This window comes from Denticeps clupeoides, chromosome 16, assembly GCF_900700375.1.
Source record: "Denticeps clupeoides chromosome 16, fDenClu1.1, whole genome shotgun sequence".
Lineage (NCBI taxonomy): Eukaryota > Metazoa > Chordata > Actinopteri > Clupeiformes > Denticipitidae > Denticeps > Denticeps clupeoides.
Genome location: NC_041722.1, coordinates 10,846,702 through 10,865,502, shown reverse-complemented (window position 1 = coordinate 10,865,502; position 18,801 = coordinate 10,846,702). Strand labels below are relative to the sequence as shown.

The 18,801-nt window shown below is 41.7% G+C and overlaps 1 protein-coding gene and 1 long non-coding RNA gene across 4 annotated transcripts in view; one reads left to right on the top strand and one right to left on the bottom strand.

Annotated features, from left to right (window-relative positions):
• The window catches only part of LOC114765622 (uncharacterized), a 6,411-nt gene extending 2,826 nt beyond the window's left edge, over nucleotides 1–3,585 (bottom strand). The window contains exons 1-2 of the long non-coding RNA XR_003742691.1: nucleotides 3,496–3,585; nucleotides 1,784–1,873 (exon numbers count right to left, since the gene is read on the bottom strand). This is a non-coding gene — a long non-coding RNA (uncharacterized LOC114765622). The remainder of the gene's footprint in view (nucleotides 1–1,783; nucleotides 1,874–3,495) is intronic.
• The window catches only part of rfx7a (regulatory factor X7a), a 25,562-nt gene extending 6,761 nt beyond the window's left edge, over nucleotides 1–18,801 (top strand). For 2 of the 3 annotated variants that reach the window (XM_028955850.1, XM_028955852.1), the window contains exons 2-9: nucleotides 891–924; nucleotides 5,665–5,750; nucleotides 7,196–7,318; nucleotides 8,110–8,226; nucleotides 9,182–9,266; nucleotides 9,427–9,634; nucleotides 11,447–11,742; nucleotides 12,798–18,801. In XM_028955850.1, the coding sequence (XP_028811683.1) occupies nucleotides 891–924; nucleotides 5,665–5,750; nucleotides 7,196–7,318; nucleotides 8,110–8,226; nucleotides 9,182–9,266; nucleotides 9,427–9,634; nucleotides 11,447–11,742; nucleotides 12,798–16,043 (4,195 nt within the window). In that variant the 3' untranslated portion in view covers nucleotides 16,044–18,801. The remainder of the gene's footprint in view (nucleotides 1–890; nucleotides 925–5,664; nucleotides 5,751–7,195; nucleotides 7,319–8,109; nucleotides 8,227–9,181; nucleotides 9,267–9,426; nucleotides 9,635–11,446; nucleotides 11,743–12,797) is intronic. The other variant, XM_028955851.1, reaches the window with a different exon arrangement.

Below are 18,801 nucleotides of genomic sequence, written 5' to 3'. Positions count from 1 at the left end.
AGTCGCTCTGGATAAGGGCGCCTGATGCTATAAATGATGATGTAAATGATGAATGAATTTTGTAAGTCAATTTTGCCATTTAAGAATCTCTCACCAGTGCAAAGTGTAAATTTTGATTATTAAATCTAGTGAAATGCAATAAACCAATCCAAAGGGTGCACGATCTATAGCACATTGCTATAATGAGAGCATCTTGAGTGTAGCATGAATCCAGTGTTGGCCCACCACTGATGATTCAAACTTTCAAAATTAACGCAGCTCCTTACCTTTACTTGATCGACTAGATTCTCAGAGCTAGCAGGCTATGTCAACGTAAAATGACACAGTCAACAAGCAGCTCATGCCTGGCTGTCAGGTGTGGAAACAGATTCTAAATTGTTAATGATTTTACCTTCCTCATGGCACTGAGGGAGAATTTACATAAAAACAAAAAGTTTTGGAGAATGACTGCTAGAATGACAACCATACAAAGTGGGACACTGGTGCCCTGCTGTATATACATTTACATTTACAGCATTTTTCAGACGCCCTTATCCAGAGAGACTTACAACCAGTACTTACAGGGACAGTCCTCCCTGGAGACACTCAGGGTTTAGTATCGTGCTCAGGGACACAATGGTAGCGAACCTATGTATATATATCTGGTTTGTACTGGTTTACTCAACCTGGCTTCTCAAGGACTGCTGTGATATATATATATATATATATATATGCACATTAATAAGCGGTTTTGTACATGACAACATGTGTTCTTCTGGTTATATTAGTCACACACAGAGGGGAGGGGTGAATTCTTAACATGCCACTGATGTATTAATACATTTCATCTGCGTTTCTCCTGTTACATTGGTGTCATGCTAATCTGGCCTTTTTTTTTCTGTCTCTTTTAGCAAAGCAGTACAATCAAACGTGGATGCCATTTTGGTGAGTATTGGATTCTAGTTTTTTATTTGGCTAGGACTTTTAATGGGAATGGGCATCAAGGACAGGCACAAACAGCTGAATTTACGATCCTTTGTTTGGTCGCCACAGCTTAGTAAGAGTCATGAAAAAGCATCTAAATGCACAATGTGCAAATACATAGTTTCATATAAAGCGGTTAGCAACTAGAAGTGTGAACCTCCACGTGTCTCATGATTCGATTTCGATTCTAAATGCATCACTTATCGATGCATCCCATCAGTTTTTTTACATTACTTCACATATGTTTTCAAATGCATTTTTCTGGGATCAGGTGAGCGCCGGACTGAACGGCGTGCATTTGGATGTGTCAAATAAAGGCTGCATGCAATGTTTCCTTGCCGTGAACTTATGCCGACATCCTGACGAGTGTTAAACAGCGTCAAGCGAACACCAGTGAAACGCCAACCGAACGCAGCTACAAAGCGGCGAAAAAAACTCCTACGTGGAGCAGTGCTGTACTCAGATCAGGCATTTAATCATTTTAATAATCGATGATGCACTGTGTCTCCACCACAGACTGCGTCACGTTTGAGGAAGCGTCTCATGTCTGACAAAGAATTCACTCCATTGCTTTACAATGTAAAAACAATGCCCGGTTATGCCCGATTGCCACATCGCTTACGGCGGAAGTGTTTGAGTGATGCAGTGAAGCTGCACTATTTATGCCCTTAATCTTGCAAGTGAGACTCAACAGCTCTGGAGCGGCACAGCAGTAAGTGTCCTTAACTGCTCGCCTCCAAACGTACAGTACAGCTACGCTGCTGACTTTTTACTGTCTCATGGGTTGCCATGAAAGGCAGGATTGTGTGGACCCGGGTACCTTGCCTCTGTGGCAGCTTGATGGTTCGTGATTTGAACCTGCACGAGTCCGCTTCCTAGGCGACCAATTTCTCACACATATACAGTGGACCTAAAAAGCAGACACACACTTGTTAAAATGCCAAGATCAAAATGTCTACACCCTTCCCGCCTATGACCTGCAGAATTCGATGACATAACAAACACATCTATTATACAAAAAATCTGGTTGCATACTGTTGACTGAGCGTGGTAGTTAACTTAAAAGGTGCTTCAACACAGTATTAGTTTGAGGGTGTGGAGACTCACGCTACCAGTTTATTGTCCTGATTTGCTTGGTTTTTAGTTGAATTGTACAGGTTTTTAGGTGGGATTTGAAATGATTTTTTTTTTTTTTGCATCACACATGCAATTTTAACAGGGGAGTGCACATGTTTGATATCCAGCGACCAAAAGATGTGTATTGGATATGTTTGGAAATGTGAAGTTCCCTACGGTTCCTTGTCACAGGAGACTTAACACCTACACCAGGAACGTTGTCCACATTTACAGCATTTATCGTTCTCCAGTGTCATGTGGTGTATCAGCACCCAAGCTGTTGACTCTCTTAAAAGAGACTGGCATCCCTTATGACCCTGCTTGTCTGCTTTCATTGGTGTGGTAAAGGGATGCCTTGTCTGAAGGCTAGAGAGAGTGTGTGTGTGTGTGAGACAGACAGACAGAGAGAGAGAGAGAGTCCGACCATCTCTCAAATCCCCCAAGCTTGGCAGGTGCCAGAGACAGTGAGGCATGCATGACCTCCTCTGTGCTCCTGTCTGTCTCTGGGAGCAGCGATGTTGCAATCTCACACGGTTCCTTGCATCAGCTTGCCTTCATTAAACTTTCAGGTCTTTGGATTATATTCGACGATGCTTGGTTTTCTTCCCCGTTTATGTGTATCATTTGAAAGGCATCATAAATGACTTCATTAATGAATAATGAAAAGAATCCATAGTGCATGCCTAATTAGGTATGCTGTATGTTCACTCAATAGTGATGCTGATTAAAATCCAAAAAGATATCAATAAAGATTTAAAAATGTACTCCATAAAAACCTGTATGGAGGAGGACTTAAGCAATCCTCTAGTAAAATTAACATCCCATATGCATATTGCACACTAACCAACATTGTATGTATGGCATCAATAGAATGTTGTTTTTTCAACTAAATGTATTTTAATCTGTTGGGCATCGTGCATAATGTCCTTTTTTTTACTCAGGAATGGCCTAAAATCCTGTTACTTCTTATTTTTTGAGGCGCTTATGCATCATATTATGCAGTAGTGAAGTTTCCAGAATTATCACACCACCGCACGCCACCGCCAGTCAGTCTGTAGCCTGCATGTGAAAAGCCCTGACGTAGACGCGGTCCGCAGCGAGACGTCAGACTGCAGCGTCTGCTGTACCACCCTGCCTATCAGGGGTTGTTTATCAGGAGTCCTGTTAAATGACTGGGGCTGAGAGATTACCCCACCTCGTCCCCAGCCCATGAATGAACGGCAGGACCAAAGAAATGCATTGAAGGTGCCTTCCGTAATGATAACTGTAGTTATTATCTCACTATTGTAATTAATTGACAGTTGAAAATATTACGTGTTGTTGTGGACTATATGAGATATGAGTATGGTAGAACTCATGCCAGGGACAGTCAGTATTCCTTTGTCCGGAGCGAGCGCTCGGCGAATACTCACTTACGCGTGTTTACTCACTCCGCTCCCAAGATTTTACCCCATTTCAGTTTTCCGCTCCTCCCTTTAGGATAGGCCGGGTCGGCTGGCACTGGCGTTTTTTTTATTTTTTTTATTTACCTTTTTTCCTCCTATGCTGAAGCCTCTGACTGGCTGATAAGTTTAGCCATTCATCACCTCGCATTCCTATAGCAACAAAGAAGCAAATAGAAAAGACGGAGCGGGGAACGGAGTCTATTCTTAGTAGCCTCGGTTTGGGAAGGGGGAGGGGGCAGCAGCAGCAGTGCAGCGTGGGCAACGTTAAACTGGGCGCGGTTTCAGATGGGCCACCAGCGCCGCACAAACAGACCCGCCCTCGCCTAACACCTCCCCTCCCCAGCCCAGCCCTCTATCTGGAGCCGTCTGGCTCTCCTGGCCCGCACCTTCATCGGGCATTGTGTCCCGCACATTCCTCCCGCTCGACCCCACCACGTGCCTCGCCCGGCGCCCGTTTATGGACGGCCGGGTTTCAGTGGAAACGTTTAGTGTCGCCTCCCGCCGAAGCAGACACGCTGAAAACAAAAGCTTGTTTATGCGGGCTTAACATCCTGCTCGGCTTGCCTCCCGCGGATTAGGTATTCCTCGGATTACTGCTACCTCAGTTGACTTCCTCATGGGGGCGGGGCGGGGCTTTTGAAATCCCATAGGAGTCATGTCTCTTTTTTTTTTTTTTTTTTCCCCATCACCCTTAATACGGTTTCCCTAGAAAACATAATTCAATTATCTTTTTAATGCTACTTTAAGATCGATCGGCTTTACCACACTCCGTTGTATTAAATGGAGTGCCTCATTTTCCCCATGTGCAGCAGGTTTAAATATCAATAAATAAAACAATCATGTAATTGATAAAAGATAGATGAATATTGTGTTCATAATCTTAAGAATGTCTCTTGTGTGCAAGTCAGCATATGGTATAGTACAATGGAGCCTGGAGGGAGAGCCATCAGAATGTAAATGGTGCCTGCCCCGCCCTGTCATTTTACCCATTCCTTTTGAAGCTGGGTGATGGAGGGGCTTCTCTTCCGTGCACTGGCCTTTATATCTCGTAGGAGTTTCTCGTTTGGGGCATACGGTATCACTTTGACCTCATCTGACCTCTTTATCAAAGTCCACACTGCACTGTTACTAGGGAAAGGTCAAGGGACAATATGTGCATTTTTTTAGGAAGCATGAAGTGTGTATAATGTCTTTGCTGCATTGTTGATATGGGATGTGTGTGGGAGCCCAGCCCTGCCCAGCCTGTGGCGTGACCGGTGGGCGGGGTCAAGGCCAAAGCCCCTCCGCTTCTGACAGCTGTGTGAGGCTCCGCCTCGAAAACACTCCACAACAACACCAGATTTAGGTTATTCGCTGCACTCCTGTCTCTATGGGGTCTGAGCCAGTGATGTTCTGGGGTCTGTCGTCAGATGCTGGACAACTTCTGCAGCAGTTTTCGTAACTGAGAAACATTGCTACTATTTAGTTGTGTTGCATATTCATAAGAATTTAACTCTTGCAGAAATTGTTCAGAAATCTCTCCAAGCTATAGTGCCTCTGGCTGAGGTGTGTCATACCAACATGTCCTTTTTGCATCTTCCACAAGCTTTCCATGGTTAATAATCACTGTGAAACAGAAAGACACTGTCAAATTCCATACTTTAAAGTGAAGTGATTGTCCTTGTGATACACAGCACATGGTGCACACAGTGAAATGTGAAATGTGTTCTTTGCATTTAACCCATCACCCTTAACCCAGTGGGCAGCTATGACAGGCGCCCAGGGAGCAGTGTGTGGGGACAGTGCTTTGCTCAGTGGCACCTCAGTGTTACCTTGGCGAATCGGGATTCGAACCGGTTACCTTCTCATTATGAGGCCGCTTCCTTAACCGCTAGACCACCACTGCCTGCTTTGGATACCTAACGGGATCATAACTCTTGGCTAGGCAACTGAAGGTCTTTAGTTTATTTGTTTTCATGCCATTACATGGGATTATGATTTTTGTTATGTAATTTCAGTGTTATGATATTTGGTTTTGGTTGATAAAATGTGTATTGTTCCCAGGTTTTCTATATCTTAAACCACATTTCACTGCAGTTGATGGTTGAGATTGTTCTTGGTGGTATGTGTAATGGCCTCTTCTGTTGTCTTTCATCAACAGCAAGACATTGAGAAGTTTACAGACATTGAAAAACTCTACCTCTACCTTAAGCTGCCTTGTGGTACCAGCATTGGCAATGAACGAAGGTAATTGCTGACCAATGACCTGGTTTACTTTGCTGAAATATTCAGTATCACACAAAAGTGAGTACACCCCTCACAATATTTTATTACACATTTCCTTGGTACAACCCTGAAGAGATACAGTGTAAATTTGCTGTCCCCTCAAAATAACTAAACACACAGCCATTAATGTCTAAACTGCTGTCAACAAAAGTGAACAAAAGTACACCCTTATGTGAAAAGGTCCAAATTGTGCTCAGTTAGCCAACATGTGACTCATTTGTATTAAACTTGGTGTTTTTGATCTCTATGGAAGTATTAAGGCAACAATAATTAATTAAGGCTGAATAAACCCATGTTTGAATTTTTTCATTGTAATCACAGCAGCCATTTAAGTTAATGAATACAACTATAATTATTCAACTGGTAATGTTCTGTGAGTGCTGCCAGCATTGCTGCAGAGGTTGATGGGGTGGGGGATTAGACTGTGAGAACCATACGCTGCACACTGCGTCAAATTGGTCTGCATGGCCTTCGTCCCAGAAGGAAGGTTCTTCTAAGGACTATGCTCATGAAAACCTTTTGCTGAAGACATGCAGATCAAGGACATGGATACTGGAACCATGTCCTGTGGTCATATGAGTCCAAGGTAAACTTATTTTGTGTCAAGTGTGTGTTAAGGCAACCTGGTGAGTGGAACAAAGACAAGTGTGTCTTGCCTACAGGCAAGCATGGTGGTGGGAGTGTCATGGTTTGACATACTGGAGTGGAAACTGGGCCGCAGGGTACTATTCCAACATGATAAAAACCCTAAACACACATTCAAGATGACCCCTGCCTTGCTAAAGAAACTGAGGGTAAAAGTGCAGGACTGGCCAAACATGTCTCTATTGAGAATCTGTGGGGCATCTTTAAACAGAAGGTGGAGGAGCGTAAGGTCTCTAACATCCACCAGCTCCGTGATGTCATCATGGACGAGTGGAAGAGGAGTCCAGTGGCAGAGGATTCCCATGAAGCTCTAGTGAATTCCTTGTCTAAGAGAGTTAAGGCAGAGCTGGAAAATAATGGTGGTCACACAAAATATTGACACTTTGGGCACAATCTGGACCTTTTCACATAGGAGTGTACTCACTTTTGTTGCCATGGGTTTAAATATTAATGTGTGATTAGTTTAGCAATTTTACACTGTTATATAAGCTGTGCACTGACTACTTTACATCAAAATGTCATATCCCCAGTGTTTTGCCAAGGTAAGATATTTTAAAATATTAACAAAACTTTTGTTATACTGCATACACAAATAAGAGACAAATTATTAGCATTATAAATTAAACGTTCATGCTCTTATTATCTCATCTTGTTCTAATAGATATATAGCTTGCTAGATAGATAGATACATAGATAGATAGAGCAATCTTCATGTTTATCATATTTTAAAGCCTTTTTTCATCTCTTGGTGTCCCTGCCAGTGAACAGAGCTCTATGTCATCCAGCCGCACTCAGCAGATGCATGCGTTTAACTGGATCCGCAATCACCTAGAGGAGCATCCTGAGACCTCGCTCCCTAAACAGGAGGTCTACGATGAGTACAAGTAAGTGTTTGAGCCGGGTCATTGCCAGTTGAACTAGTGATGCTCTATACAAGCGTGGCCAATGTCCAAAAAGACACCGGCAAATTCAGATGTCATCAAATGTTCGTTTTTACTAAAAAAACGTACTCTCACTCTATTCATTATTGCTTATCCCTGGTTGACATAAAATTATTCTAAATTATTCACTGGTAGACTTTTATGTTTGTGCATAAATAATTGTAGTATTGTAGATATTATTGGAGTCTAGATCTTTGCCTTATTTATTTGATGGATTGATTGTATTGATTTGATGGGATTAATCTTAAAAACTGAGCAGATCTGTAGGTTCAGCTACTTGTATTAAATTCAGAATTCTTCATTACGTTATTCAAGGAACAGCAACTGTTTCTTGCCAGGATTGCAATTTTTAATTATTTATAATGTCGCTAATTGAAATGTTGAAACATTTGGTTGTCAGGCAACCAGACCACTGGTATTCTTCACCATGGCAGTCAGCAGCAGCATAAAAATAGTAGGTTGAAGCATGGGAAAAGTCGCGTAGCATATGTTTGTAACACTAGATCGGAAAATCTGAGAGGTCCGGTACAGTGCAGTTGCCCTTACGTAATACGTGGAGCCAGCTTCCCATTCATTTCAGTTTCTCGTAAGACCTGTTATGATTATCCCGCTCAGGGCTTTTAATGTTGGCTGCTCATGTGACTCCATTCCCAGACTGCTATTTATTGGACGCTTTTCTTTATGTGTTCTGTTTATGGCCAGACAAGCTAACATGGCTTTTTTTCCCTCTCCAGGATCTACTGTGACAATCTCGGCTATCATGCCCTCAGCCCAGCTGACTTTGGAAAGATTATGAAAAATGTCTTTCCCAACATGAAGGCACGTCGGCTTGGCATGAGGGGCAAATCAAAATATCCTTCACTGGAACAGTTTGTATCAGTCCGCGTCCCCTGGAAGGTGGTGCAAACATCTGCTGTTGTAATTCATGTGGCCTCTAAATATAGAGACAAAATTAAATCAAATAAAGCAGCGAGGGCTTTGAGAATGGAGTAGTGGGTTTGGACGTGGCCACTTAGGGGGGATTGCTATGTACTTGACCTTCAAGAATCATTTCTCAAAGTGCAGTATAATTTTACATGAGACCTCAACTGCAGGAGTTAAGTCTGAGATCATCATATTTCGGCGAGGGTTAGGAATTCAGTGTCGTGATGAGAGACAGGCCTTTAAAAAAGCCAGGGTTAAAAGTGCATGTGTACATGCAAAACGTATTTTTAATTTTGACAACGGTGTCCTTCTGAAATAGTCCAGACTGTGTTTGTTTTTGACTGTCGCAATAGAAACCGAAATTCAATCTGAGCCCCAAGTAAATAATACCAACGTCATAAGCTTTGTAAGAATGCTTTGGCAGTGAATTGATTTTCTATCATTGATATGTGTTTCTTAATGAAACATTTCTACATTTTTAATTACACAGAAAAAAAAAAAAGACTAACATAATTTTTCCACTCCTGTCCGTTTGATATTAGAAAATTTGTGCAATTATAGCTTGTGGTTGATAAGCATCAAATATGTCACAATGGAAATACCAAATGATATATTTAAAGACATTTTAGTGCTCTAATCATAGGCTTTAATGGTTAAATATGTGGCTCATGCTGTATGAATAAAGCCATCTCCTGTGTTTTGTGGGTCATAGGGTGATTGTTGCCTAAAGGCTGTTGGAGGCTTGTTTAGCTTCAAGGTTACCTGGTTACTGGTTAAAGCTGTTTGGGGTGACCCAGAATGTTCCTTTGTTGCTGTAACACGTCTAAAGCTGCTGGGCATGTTATGTACAGGAATATCCACTTTTCCTTAACTCACTCTAACGTACTGCTACAGTGGACTCAGGAAGAAGGCCTTTGTTCATATGCCTTCTCTGCCCAACTTGGAGTTACACAAAACTAGCGATGGAGTAAGTTGTCACAGCTTATGCAGAGCTTTTTTTAAATTAAATGTTTTTGTTATTTAAAATGTATTGCATGTGTCATAACAATATTATCACATTTTAATATTTGGAATATTATCATAATGAATATGTTTGTATATGATTTTGTCTGTTGTCTCTGTGTCAGTTTGAAGTGTTTGAGCCTGCTGTTCTCCTGGACAGCGCTGAGCAAGAGGTACGCTCTGCTGCCTGTGGGCTAGTGTGTGAATGGGCCCAGAAGGTTCTAAGCCGTCACTTTGACGATGTGGAGGACCTGGCCCGGTATCTGCTCAGCAGTCATTACATCGGTACCAAATCGGTGGCAGCTTTGACTGTAATGACTGGATCACCGTCAGGTAAGAGAGTCTGGGGAACATTTAGTGAGCAACTATTTTTACTTTTTGTTTACCATCAGAATTTTTGTTTATCAAGCTGGCGCCACTTGTCATGTGGTTGAGCAATGATTTTCTAAAATAGTGTCCCACTGGGTACATTTTAGAGACCCCATTCTATTATAGGGAACCTCTAGCCAAGGCACCGGCAACACAGTGCCTGTGTGCGCTAGGTAGCCTTCGGGGAGCCTGTGAGTTGCCTGCAGTGCACATTCTAAAATTACCATCAGTCCACATGCAGTTCACTTGTAGCATCATTATTTTTTATTTTTTTTTGTAATGCTTGTTGAAATGCAAAAATCTCATTTAATTCATCCGAATTATTGCTAGTGTCAAAGTTTATTCTCCATCTTAACTCTCTACTGATATTGGAATACATTCAGTATTTTATTTATTGAATGTAAACTAAATAGCTTGTTAAGAATTAAGATAAATAAGTATTATTTGTATTTTCACTGATGTGAAATAAATTGATTATTTTCACTTTTACATCTTGAATAGGAATGAAAGAACAAATAACTTCTTAGCAATGATGGCACAAAAGCAGAAATAATTTTCTCACCATATTGACTCACTGGACTATTATATTTAAAACAGTTCTTTATCTATGACATAATGATTGTTCAATGTAGACCTTTATTACAAAAAAAAGTTTTTTCAAATAGAGGTTTTAAAATAATACGCTCAAGGTCAAACCCCATACATACTTAAAACTTGTTGGCCGAATTTTATTTCTGCTACAGAAAAAATAAATGATTGAAATAACATCCATATTTGTGGTAAATCTAGTAAACTTTAGACCACAGAAAAGGGCTCTAGACTAACCTTTTACACTGGTGTGACCAGCACAAAAGTTAGGTGCACCAAATTTTTGATGGCATTGCATTTAACACCACAGTTTTTAAAGTTCGCTTTTTTTCTTTTTAAAATGCTTTCCATAAAGGCAATATAGACTTGTAAATGGTTAATTAACTTTCTAAAAATGTGTTAAAACAAGATAAATTAAAGAAAAAGAAAATCTAAATTAAAAGTGCAAGTGTTTTAAGTGCCTGATCTGTTTGCTGCTGCCTGTTGCTGAAAGGTAGTGGGGAGAGGGGATTTTTTACTTTTCACACCACATGCCAGTTCTTACTTTTGTTAAACTAAATCATGAAAAATTAGGTAAAAAAAATGTATAAAGGGCTCATAACACATGCAAAGCGTGTTATACAGTCCTTATTCATCCGCCAGAATAATGTCAGGTTCTGGCTTTTAAAGCTCTCTGCTGGTCGGAATCTGGTCTAACTTTTAAGGCCTAATTAAAGCTCTAATCTGTGGCTACATTCACTCTGTCTATTGGACAGGTCCAGGCTACTCCCCTTTCTCTGTATGACTGCAGCACATGCACTTTCAAATGTAAAGGAATATCTGGACCATGGCCAATCAGAGGAAGGCCCCACCCTTCACGATCTCTGATTGGTTTTGATTATGACATGGACATAATTTAAGTTGAACCATTGAGAAATTAGAATTATTATGAATATGATAATAGTCTCGACCATAAAATACAATATGATAAACGATTTCAAATTTGTTACCCTAAATGCATGTTATAATTGGCATGACAGGCTTGAGAACACTGATTAAGTGAAAGACTACCCTCTAGTGGCTGCTCAGGTAAAAATAATTACGGAAGAAGTTTAGTTCTGCATTGTGTTGCTCATTTATTGTGTTTACTGTACAGGAACCAGCACCATTACAATTAATTTCTTCTTTCTTATTGTTCTGCCTCTTTAGGGGTTAAGACGCCTGTGCAGACCTCAGCATTCGTGTCCACAACAGATGTTCACGCCTTTCAGCCGCAAATGAAAAGCCTTCCCTCCTCCTCTATTGATGCCAAACAGCAGCTCCAACGGAAGATTCAAAAGAAACAACAGGAACAGAAGTTGCATTCGCCCCTTCCTGGGGACGCCCAGGGCAGGAGACCAGATAGCAGCACACCAGGCTCATGCACCAGCATCCCCTGTAGGAGTCCAGCTCTTCTCTCTCCTCAGCCAACCATTGGCATTGTGGTTGCTGCTAGTCCCATCACGGTAATCAGGCTTCTTGATTATCAAGAGTAAATATAATTTTTTGCTTTACAGCAGACGTGTCCAAACTTTTTTTTAATGAGGACCACATTGAAAAATATATGAATGGCTGGGGCCACCCACTAGAGGTGAGGGACATTGGCTCACATGCTTGATTTTGTAGTGTCATCCATAGGCGTGATTTGCACACACTGAAGCTTTGCTATATATATTTTTTTGTGAAGATGTTGACTTGGTCACCACAAAAACAATTTGTGTAAGCCATATTTCATTCTGTTTTTGGAACTAACTGCAAGCCAATTAAGAATGGATCATAAACTTGGAGCTAGATGGCTAAATTCTGCAGTCACCAGCGAAAAGTCCTGGGAGTGGGAGTCCTCCTTATATAATTTATCTAATATTAATGAACCAGGAATAGCCTAATGAGGAGGTAAAAGTTTTTCTAAATCAAATGAAACAAGCCTTCAATCTGCCAGTAATCCACTGTTCACAGCACACTGTGCACTTCCAGGTTCACAAGTATAGTGCCGCGCAACCATGACGTGCAATCATGTGATTACATGAACGCAAAATTATGCGATTTGTATTATGTGTACTTGAACAATACATTGTCATTCTTTCGAAGTTTACTAATTGACTGACCTGAGACTGGCTGCTCAGTCTCACTTTAGTGTTACAGACTGGAGTCGGGGAACGCAGGGTAGAGCTGGAAATTAAATGATCAGTCAGCAAACACAAACTTCTGGTCTATGAGTCGCGGATTGTAAAATTGTTTCAGTGATTGGTTAAAGGTTTTCACATGTTGTAAATAAATGTATTAAATGTTATTGAATGTTAAACGTTATTAAACGTTAACATGATTTGGAAATTTCGGCCACAGTCGTCAGGTGATGGTGACCGCATATATACGTCCAGGGTAACTCCTGTTTTTCCGTGGCAGGTGGTGAGTCAAATAAATCTAGAGTATTTTTTATTGCAGGGGGTTTATCGCTTTTCACACCACACGCCAGTTCTTACTTTTGTTAAACTAAATCATGTTTTTACTTTGGCCCCTATAGGTACAGAGGTGCACTCAGGTAATGGCCTCACCCAGTCCTGTTCCAATGACTACTTCAGAAGGTAAAGTCCTTCCTGTCAACTTTCAGATGGTGACCCCTGTGCAGTCGGTGAAACAATCCCCCAAGACTCCACAGAACATCCCTGCCAGTCCAGTGGGTGATCGCTCAGCCCGCCATCGCCAGATCCTTCCCAAACCCCCATCCACTACGCCCATCACCCTGCGATCTCCCCCAACACTCCTTATTGCTAACAAGACTGTTATGCCCACTTCTCATGTGAGCTCAATGAATGTGGTGAAGATGACCACCATATCTCTGGGCAGCACCACCACTAGCACTACAAATCGGCCTGCTTCTACTGGATTGACCAACTCTGGACACACAGAGGAGCACAGGCCCAGTCAACAGGCAGGAAGTGGGCCAGCCATGCCACTGCTGTCCTCTGTCGCCAGGTCTGAGCAAATCACCCCAACATCCACTCTTGATGTCAAGATTGAAGCCATAACAGAGCGTAAGCAATCTCTGAGTGGTGCAAACAGGCTCGGTACAACTCAGGAAGCAACTGGCCTGCAATGGATGGAAAGAAACATTAAACCCAGGGCTGCAAGTGTACCTACACCTTTAGCCAAAGCCTCCCCAGAACTCGAAATGGCAACTGGGACCAACAGTAATAGACAAACCCCAATTGGTGGTACCAATATGGCTGCGGGCAGCAATAATAACAGTAACAATGAAAGCACTTTGTCTCTGATGAGTTCCAACACCAGCACTGGTCTGTCAAGCAGCAGCACTGCCAGCCCTACCAAGGAAAGCTCCATCGCAAGCCCCAGGAAAAGGCCCTGCATTTGCACTGAGTCAAGCCCAACACCTGCCAAAAGGGTGTTTGTGCCACAGTACCATACAGCAGCATCTGAAGCACCTAAATTGGTACTTGGTACAGCAAAGAAGGATGTCTTCTGTACCAAGGACCCCCAGACTCCAGTTAGATCTGAGAGTGCCCCGATCTCCACTTCAAGCAAGTCCAGAGTTCCTACCAGAATCATGGCACACTCTGATTCCATTCTGAATACTGGCTTCCAGCTGGTTAAACCGCAGGATTTCGTGCCAGGTATAAATGAAGATCGTACATCTGCTATGGAACTTGGAGGCATGGTTCCATGTACACAAACTATTCATGTTGGGCACATAAATAATGTACCTGCTGATTCTGACACGTTGGATCAATCAGCAGTGATCGAGCTGAAGAGTGCCATATGGTCCAAGGGACATCTTGATGTGCAACAACAACAACAGCAGCATCAACAACAACTACAACAAATATATTCTCAGGAAATAATAGGAGTCCCAAAACAGATGTCAATGCCCATGATGGATGCTCATCCTGTGATCACCCAAGCTCCTGCCTCTGGCCAAATGGTACAGATTAAAACAGACTTTGGTGGGTCACATCCCAATGTGGACTACTTCCATTTTCATGATGATGATATGACCCAAGATAGTATTGTGGAAGAGCTGGTTCAGATGGAGGAGCAGATGAAGCTCAAGAGCCTCCAGTCTCTTGGTGGGTCTGTGGATATGGGTTTGCAAGGCCAGACTGCAGGTTTGCAAAACTCCATACTGGCTGCTCACCAGACAGGTGGACAGTATTACAACTCTATTCACAGCAACAGTGCAGGAACCATTCCTATTCCCACTCCCACTCCAACCCCCACACCTACTCCTACATCTGAGATGATTGGAGGAGGCCAGAGCTTGACACGGGAGAGTCCTTCTTCTAGGTTAGCCCCCACCACGCCTGTGGACAGTGCTTTAGGGAGTAGTCGACAAACACCAGTAGGGACCCCACACTCCAGCTGCAGCAGTAGTGTCCCCCCCAGCCCTGTGGAGTGCAGGAACCCCTTCGCTTTCACACCAATCAGCTCCAGCATCACTGGATACCATGATGGCAGCATTGTCTCCAGCAGCCCTGTCAAGCCCATGCAGAGACCAATGGCCACCCATCCAGACAAAGCCAAGCTAGAGTGGATGAACACTGGTTACAATAGTGGTGGGGGAACATCGAACAGCAATGGCATCAGCATCCCCCCCAATTACCAGGACTTGGTGGACGACCAGTTCCGAAAACCCCATGCCTTTGCCATACCTAGCCAGTCATATCAATCCCAGCCAAGGCACCATGATACGCATATCAGTCGCCTGACACCAGTCTCTCCAGTACATCCAGCAGCGAACCTTAACAAGCAAGAGGGTTTTGCTGTGCCGGCTCCCCTGGACAACAAAATCAGCAGCTCATCTGTGGGCAGTGGAATGTTCCGCTGCCGCAGTGTGAGTCCAGCAGTGAGGCAGAGGAACCTCAGTGGGAACACGGCCTTGCCTAATGTCCCCAGATCAGTAGTGTCCCCGTTCGGTTCGCCAGTGACTCCCGAGATGCTGTCTATTTTTGCCGGTAGCCATTCGGAGGCTAATCCTAGCAGTATGGCGCAGAGGAGTCAATCAGTGCCTCTCAATGTGATGATGCAGTCTGAGGTGCTTCCCCTACAGGCCCATCAGAGTAGCACCTCCAAAAACATCACAAACGTGCTGCTCAGCAAGATGGATGGAGATGGGGATGACACGGTGCGGGGGCTAGGTATGAACAACCTGGCCTCCAACTACACTGCCCGCATGAACCTCACACAGATTCTGGAGACAACGCCCAGTTTCCCTGGCAGTGCCAATCACCAGGCTACAGGATCTACTGCATACGAGTTTCAGAAGCCTGGATACCTCATAAAGACCCCCAGGATCGAGCAAGTAAGCTTCTCTGCAAATGATGGCCAAGTACAACCTGCCGTTACAGAACCGCAAGAGCAGAATAGAGCATCGTTAATGCCTCAGCCGAACCCTCAGCAGCAGCGTCCAGTGCAGGCACCCTTAGATTTCAACAGCTCTGTCAAGGACTTGCTAGGCGAGGACGGCCTGAACCCTCAGCTGGTGGGCCGAGGGCCAGAACTCAATGCTGTGGGCTCAGACTTTCCGGGCGACATACGATTGACCTCAGAGCTTTCCAGCAGCATCAATGATCTGAACACGTTGGACACTAATCTTTTGTTTAACCCCAATCAGCAGCAGGGACAGTATGACTCTACACTGGAGGAGCTGAATAATGACCCTCTTTTCCAGCAGATTTGCAGCGAGACTGCAAATTCCACTGGCTTTGATTGGCTGGAGAGTAAAGACCAGGCCACAGTAGAAATGTTAGGATAATGTGTACAGTGTGTTTGACTTTGTGGTTTTTATTCGTCTGATTTTTACATAGAAATGTATAGCACACAGCAAGTATCTGTAATGCTAACAAGTGGTCAAGATGAAGTGCCAGGCTGAACAGAAATGATCACTCATTTAAGTATGCTGGTTCTCTTTTTCTAATCTACGGTGCCACAGCTCTTCACTGGTGCTGTGACGTTCCGTATGGCGTTCCTGAAATCGCAGATGGTCTCAGATCATCGCTGGGCAGATTGAGGCGTGTTGTCATGTTTCAATTTTTTTATAGAAAGAACACACATCTGCACAACCAAATCAGTTTGTATTCAATGTTTAAAAGGTTTTCCCGTTAATTTTCAGAATACGGGCTGTTTTTGCATCATAAACGTACACACTGAACAAATTTCATCCTTGCATAATATTATGAACGAGGGCATTTCCCACTTTTAAAACCATTTTGGTTTTTAATTTTATAAATGTAACAAGTGCTTCCAAAACAAACATAATAATTTTGTTCTGCTTTTAAAAAGAGAGAAAGCCTTTTTTTGTATTAACCTTTTGAGGAGACTGGACTTTACAAACTTGACAGGTGTAAATGTGTTATTTTAAATACTTTTCTTACTGGGACATTGAAAAAGGGAAGAGTTTTTTTTCCTTAATTAGGCCATTGTACTGTTATGGAGAATGTGCAGTTGGTTTGGAGATGTTGGCATTTTAATCTTAAGTGGCAGCTGTTGAAATGTACATAATCTTTTGATTGGATCATTTTCTCCCTTTGTACAACTAATGATTTGATTAACCCTATTTATTTTATTTTTTTTGGGGGGGGGGCGCACAAATGGGGGCAAATGGGCATGGTATAAGAGAAGAATTAATTAAAATGAAATAAAACACAAAGTACTATATGCCATATGAAGCAAACATTTGAAATTACTTACAGATAATATACTAATCCTTATAAATGCAAAAGTACATATAATTGAAGCACTTTTAGGATATGAGTCAGTAATAATAAAAATTATACTAATAACTGTATTTTACCAGAATTTGCCCTTAAACATAAATGCAATGTTCCCTGTACCCTTTTTTCTTCCCAAACTATGCATTTTTTAGTTTGAGAAGCAACTGCAAAGGAGCAACTGCAAATGATAACGGGGCTATAAGCTCCATATTGATTTTGTTATTTTGTTTGTCTGCATTTTTGTCTCTTAAAGTATAAATCTGTAGGTATAATGTTGTAAATGCATTTAAAAACCTACTCCTGCATATTGAATTGTGGTTTATTTCTTTAGAACTAAGTATTGCAAGAGAGGTAAAACCCAAAATTAATGTTGTCAGGGGTCTTCTTGTTTATTTCTCTTGTTCTGAAGTTGTGGTTATTGTAGAGTTGATGCCTTCTTAGCCTTATTTCAATACCAAAGAAATTCTATTCAGTTTGAGAAATTTTAAATTATCACCAGTGACGTGTACATATTCATTTACACGACATATTTGTACCACATTTACTTCTGTCCAACACTTCTTCAAATGGTTTGTTATGTTTTTTAATGTTCTCTATTGCTGATCTTATGGTCATAAGTAAATGGTCAGTATTTGTACCTTGCAAAGCAAGCTACTTCTTTAGCACTGGAATCTTTATGGACATGTTTGGAACCGCACTACTGGTATGGTTCCCACTGAACCAATGTAGCATCTTATTGTTTTCTAATTGGACGATGGGTGAAATGGTTAAAAAAAAATAATTTTGTGTGAAAACTTATATCTTAAAACTGCACCATCGGAAAACACTGTATCATAGCAAAAAGTGTTTATGGTGATTCTAAATGAGTCCCATACAGATATTGGGCCTGGAGCCACTTCAGTGTGCTGTAAGTACTGCCTCTACTCTTGTACAGATGATGACATGTATGTTTTTTTGTATTATTATTATTCTTTTGCTTCCTGAGATTTAAAGCTTTCTGCTTGTGCAGAGGAGAGTATTTGAGCAACAGCATGGTTTATAATCAAAATCATATTACTGGGTTAATATCTTTTTATCTTAGACTATAGACCTTGCAGTAGACACTGGAAGTTTGTGGATTCAGCAAGCCTTTGATGTTCAATTTATTGCACTAAAATGTTTTTATGAGCCATTACTTTGGCACCTCATTTATGCAACAGTTGAAGTTTGCAAAAAAATAAGTAAAGAATTAAGAGCTGAAGAAATAGCATTTAAATGTGTCCTCCAAAAAGTAAAAGTTTTTATGTAGCACAATAATCTCAGTGAGATGAGTTTTTTTTTTTTACTTAATTCTCATACTTGAGAGATTATAAAACTGTTCAGAGATGAATCCAAGAAATCCAACACCATGCTATGTGCATGTATGTAGAATTGTAAAAAAAAAAAATCCATAGATATATGTAACCACTTATTACTAATACAGATTCAGCCAAATGATAGGTCTGGCTACGCGTTACCTGGATTGTCTGGTGTTTCATTAAGGCGCATAATGCACATTTCAATTAATGTCAAAATTTTATGTGAAGTCAAACAACATTGGAATAAGCACTGATTTTATAGTATGCATAAGGGATTTTGTACATGTGAAGGCAAAGGGACAGGAGTTTACCGCGGTAGGAACATTCTTTGTCTTTTCATCTTTTATTTATTAGGATTTTTTTTTCTGTGTTTGGTGTGCTCAAATCCCCAGCCACAGTGTTGTCAACTGATTTACAGCAACAATACAGTAGTTCGATGATGACAAAGCGTTTCAGCTATCTT